This window comes from Austrofundulus limnaeus, unplaced genomic scaffold (genome assembly GCF_001266775.1).
Source record: "Austrofundulus limnaeus strain Quisiro unplaced genomic scaffold, Austrofundulus_limnaeus-1.0 Scaffold693, whole genome shotgun sequence".
NCBI lineage: Eukaryota > Metazoa > Chordata > Actinopteri > Cyprinodontiformes > Rivulidae > Austrofundulus > Austrofundulus limnaeus.
Window position 1 is genome coordinate 212,204 of NW_013953095.1, and position 5,768 is coordinate 217,971.

General features: G+C 38.6%; 1 protein-coding gene across 1 annotated transcript in view; it reads left to right on the plus strand.

Moving 5' to 3' along the window:
* Positions 1-5,768, plus strand: part of myocd (myocardin) — a gene marked incomplete in the record, with an annotated part of 48,031 nt that overhangs the window by 30,102 nt on the left and 12,161 nt on the right. The window contains 2 exon segments of the mRNA XM_014027876.1: positions 4,582-4,738; positions 4,831-5,340. Of these exon segments, the coding sequence (XP_013883330.1) occupies positions 4,582-4,738; positions 4,831-5,340 (667 nt within the window).

Sequence of the window (5,768 nt, forward strand, 5' to 3'; positions counted from 1 at the left end):
GAATTACTGAAATAAATCGACTTTTTCATGATATTCTAATTTTATGACCAGCACCTGTATTCAAGGATTCAAGGAAGTTTTATTGTCATTTGAAACACACATGCATGTGGTGGAACAAAATTTTGTACTCAAGGTCCCGGTCTATCCGAAAATATAGACAAAATAAATAAATATACTCAAAGTTTACAAAAATTTACAACAAAAGAAATCAGATATAAAATGTGTGCAACGGTGCCAGAATTGCAAATACATGCAAAAATATGCAATTAGTTAATTTTATTTATTTATTGAGGTCTTGTGTTTCAGTCTGTGGTTTTAAGAGTTTAAGAGTCTCAGCGTCTTGAACGAAGCTGTGAGACTGTGTGGTCTTTACCACCCTCTGCAGAGATTTCCTCTCCGCCACAGTGCAGCTTCCGTGCCACACTACAGGATGTATCAGAAAAAAATGATACTCTCAGAAAAATCACCATAAAATTAACAAAGATAATAATTTTGAAAATGTGGGTGTAACCTTTGGTAGAGGGGATCATTCTGCTTTGAATGACAATAAAATCTTAACGCTTCACGCTCCTGTGAGCAGGGACAGTTGCAAATTCACAAAATTCATGTCCTTTGTGCAAGGAAATGTGAGGGTTAAAACATGATCTGTCATAAAATTAAAAGTTTAGATGGTGTTTTACACGCATGCCAAGGTGTTTTTAAAATAATTAACCCTTTCATGTCTTAATGTTGAAACAAAAATATCTGATTTCTGAGTGGATCACAACAAGCACATGTGACGTGGCCGTGGACAAGTCACTCCAGTCAACTAACATTACATTTAATGGCTAATATTATGTATGACCTTAATCTCAGAATATTAGGACTTTATTCTCGTAATATTGACTTTATTTTCTTTGTTTGTTGGGCCTAACCTTGACACTCAGACATTAATTCACACTGCCAGACAGGACATGGTAAAAAATAAATAAGAAATAAAATTTTCATTTTTTTTCTCATAATGTGATTTTTTTTCTCGTAACCATAAAATTTAGTTTAGTCTACAGGGATCCATAAATCTTACAGAGTAACTGTTCAATTATTAGTAAGTATTGAAATAATATGGTGTTTGGATGTAATATATTCAGAATCAAATGTTTAGAGTGAACTATCACATGACCTGCTTCAGCACAACTGATTTCAATTGATAACTGATTAACAGGCTTTTGTTGAACTGCAATCATCTGAATCAGGTGTGTTAAAGCAGGACAGTGTGCCTTGAAGACCACATCAGAAACACTGATTTACACTTTTGCATTTCCTAAAATGGTTCTGGTGTTCAGGCAGAAAGAGTACACATGTTGTGCATAAGTAACTAAATACATTCCATATTCTTCCTGTGTAAAACTTAGTTTTAGATTTACTTTCATTGAGGTTCTTGATATGTTAGATTTAGGTGGTTGAACATTGAAATTAATCGTAATATGATTTTATTCTCAAAGAAAACAAAAAGAAGAAGAATCTCATTGTGTGGCCCTAATACTCCATCTTACTAATCTAACCCCAAGRACATCTTTTCCTGGGTACATTTCACACTCGGTATGTGAGCTTTATGTTGAAACTCACACTGTTTTCTGGTTTTGGAGTATTTTCATGTCAGTGTTACAACATCACATATATACAGCACCAGCTTAGCTACGATAGCATTTTAGGTCATAATCAAGATTTTTGTGTGGATGATAACATTTYTAAAAACTGTGGCATGTTTTCAAGAATATATTTAAAAATATAAGTTTTGGAAAACGGTGTTTCCTTGTAGACAAAGCCTGAGTTGCTCCATTCATGCAAACTAAACTCACGTGCAAACCACTCCCTCCTGAGGGTTGTTGTGTTTCCTGTCCACAAGATGTTTAGTTGCTATGACTTGGTGTTCAAGTATTGATCAGAGTCTCTGTTAAAGGCTTTCCACTTAAAAATCACAACTGAWAACCTTCGTACCAAATAGTTTAGGCCCAGACTAAGTAGTTTTGTAATTGTCCAGTTCAATCTACATTTTGTGATTGTACTTATTACTTTATACCAGGGTTATTATAGTTAACTAAAAGTAAATAAATAAAGAAAACTGAAATTGAAAAAATCATTTTAGTTAACTAAAATAAAATAAAAACTCTAATAAAATGAAAAAAAAAAACAATAACTAAAACTGTTTAATCTTTTTACAAAACTAACGTAAACTAACTGAAATTATAGGTAAAATATCCTTAGTTTTAGTGTTTGTCAATTTATTTTGAGACAAGTGGATCTTTTTTTTATTCGAGTAGTTTCACATCAGCTATGGGCAGCTTACAGCACCTCATGGTCCATAACAACACTTGTTTACAGTCTGCTGCTGCTCAGCATCACCTGCTAAATGATGACAGCAAAAGTTGGAAGAAAWCGGCAACGTCCACTTTGGGATTTCTATGAATTCGAAACCAGAAAAATAAAAGCAAGTGTCTTGCAGTGTATACAGGTGATAAAACAGGTTCTCAAGGGAAAACTGCATGAATAAAGCTCACACAAGATGCTAACTATGAGCATCTTGACATGATAGCTTCTCTCAGTAGCTCCATGAAAAACAAGCAGCAGGTTGGAGACAACTACTGTCATCGTCCTAAAATAATCACCAAGTTGTTAGTTGGTAAAATTGAGTCACGCAATTATTTTAGTAAGGTGTTGYTGTAATGGACTGCTTTAACTAGCGACCAATAAAGAGGTGTTGGTTAGTGAACTCACAGGAACATCACAAGCTGGAGGATGCATTGACAAATATGTTTGTTCAAACTATAAAAAAACTAATAAAAACTAAACTAAACTAAACTAAACATTAAAAATGCAATAATAACTAATAAAATCTAGCAAATTCACTGTAAAAACTAATTAAAACTAACTGAATTAATTAAAAGAAAAAAGTCAAAATGAAATAAAACTAAACTATAATGAAAAATCCAAAACTATTATAACCTTGCTTTACACTCAGTCTCTAACATACTTCTTCACTTAGTTTTTTGCTCYCTCCTGAACCTGCCCCTCCTCCCTGCTCTGCAGCTTTTTCAAGCCTTTTTTCTACCAACCAACTGAAACAAAAAGGAATTATGGATTTGGTCAACTGGGCTCTGATGCAATTGACACTATTTTTTCCACATTGAGATTGGAACAAGGGGAACAAAGCTGTCCCAGTGGAAYGTTTGCTGCTGGTCGTGTCAGTGGTTCCTGGGGGGCTTGGAACCTGTGTCTGGTGGTACTTTCCATTGAAGACGTGGAAGATTTGTATGTATTTGGATTTATGATAACTGCATTTCTGCTGATTAGCGGAGGTGGATTTCTGATTTATTGGAAAGTGATCCTGACAGCGGTCCRGGCCATTGAGAAGCTGTCAGGCACAATGGATGGAATCTGCCGGAGTGGGAGTGCACCACAGACTCAGMTGCTGGGGGAGATAAGTCGCAAACTGGATGTGATTCTGAAGAGAATTACAGCTCAGCAACGTGCCTCTGGCATGTAGGATCACATCTGGTGAAGCTTCAGATGGTGAGAGGTGAGGAAGACCCAAAATTTGGAAAATTAGTTTTTTTCCCGCCATTTTCAGAGATGCAGTAAGACTGAAATCCAAGAAATTCAAGGCTGCTTGTCCCAAAACAATTGTGTTAGCTTTTCAGCTCCCAGCTGCTTGGCCTCAACTGCCTAGATTTCTAAACACCCCAGGATGATACGTCAGCAAGGGCTTGATTCCCTTACCTCCACCGCATCACCCACRTGCGATCTGATCTGAAGGCCGTGGAGGGGAAACTCTGAACTCTGGTGAACTGAGAATGAGACGAATAAGGTCTGGTCTCTGGACTCTGGCGAGTCTAGGATCGGTTCCAGCATGGAGAAATCAACCACAATGTCACCGGCTCCACTGAATCCCACCCTCATCTCATGTGTTTGACTCTGTGTTTAATGATGTAAACATAGGATCAGAGCAACTTTTTTTAACTCATCTCTCCTATTGTGTTTTTCCAAGCTACAAAATGTAGCGCGACCCTGTAGCACAAGACCTGTTCACCTGTTCCCCCATCTTTTGTCATGTGTGTTTTTCTTGAAACAGGTGATCTTAACTGCATCTCGTTCTTCATTGCATCTCTGATGTTATGTTTGAATGACATTAAAGTGAATCTATCTATCTATACTTGAGTCTTGACTCTTAAAACACAGGTTTTCAGTCCTGGTTCTTAAGGGCCACTATTCTGCATGTTATAGAGGTTTCTCTGCTCCAACACATCTCATTTGAATTAATGGGTGATTAACAGGCTTCTGTGGAACTTGAAAAGGTAATTAAATCACTGAATCAGCAGTGGAGGAGAGAAACAAGTAAAACATGCAAGATAATGGCCTTCGAAGACCAGGACTGAACATCCCAGTCTTAAAAACTAATCATTACCCAGTTCAGCTGTGAGTGGTCAGTTTTGAGTATGATCTGCACTCTTGAAAGCTGCCGAGTTGACTCTTCCCTCAATTATATTAAACACCTGCATAATTTTACTTCAGCTCTGAATAATTCCTGTTCATTTCCTGTTGCAGAGGCGTTAATGTCCAGGCATCACCTTGTAATTCCAGCGGTTCATCCAGCACGGCCAACAGTAACTCRTCATCTCCGGTCAAAAATACATTTCCCAACCAAACCAATGTATCTTCTGCCAAAGCCTGGCCACTTCCTGCTAATCTGGATGATCTCAAAGTAGGTGCTAGAGGAAAATAAAACTTCTAATAACCTTAACTAGTAAACCGATATCTATAATTGAAGTATGTTTTGTTCCTTTGTCCTCTAAGGTATCAGAACTCAGGCAGCACCTGCGTATTCGGGGCATGCCTGTCTCAGGCACCAAGACAGCCCTGATTGAGCGTCTCAGGCCCTTCAAGGACTCCACTGCAGACTCCTCCCCTCCAGGWTCATCTGACATCACCACCCTGACCTTTCCTGTCACGCCCACAAGTTCCCTTACTACCTACCAGTCACCGTCCTCTTCCAGCACCCTGTCACAGGGGGGATACTACCCTTACCCAAGTACTTCCTCCTCACCTCCAATCTCTCCAGCCTCTTCCGAGCTGTCTCTCAGTGGATCCCTCCCTGACAGCTTCAGTGACGTGCCCATGTCTTCACCAAACCAGCTCAATTTACAGCCATCTCCGGCACAATTAGGTGTTGAGGATGGAGGAAACCCAGGGATGGGAGAGGAAAGGGGTCCTGAGGGTCTGGAAGCTGAGAAAGACAAGATGCTGGTAGAGAAGCAAAAGGTGATTGAAGAGCTGACGTGGAAGCTGCACCAGGAGCAGAGACAGGTGAACAACCATTATCAAGTTTGTGTAAAGTGGTAGATAACAGCAGTGACTAGTWAGTTATATCCAGTGGTGGGCAGCGCTAATCCAAAAATTACCTCCGCAATTTCTAAAGCGCTTCTGAAAATATTTAGGTCCCCAACTTCAAAAAACTTATGTTATAGAAAAATTAGTGGAAGGTAATTTTAAAGCACATGTTCAGTTTGACACATATTAGCTGACAATTCATGTACAATATACACAATACTGCCAACTAGCGGTGTATGAACTCTTGTACAGCTTAAAGGCACAGTGTGTAGGATCTGTTGTTTTCAGTGACATCTAGTGGTCAACTGGAGCAACTAGATGGAAAACTTTAAAATCCAGGTAGAAAAAATGAAAAAAATCAGTAGGTCCTCTGGATGGGTTCTTCTTTAGTGAAACATTTCGTC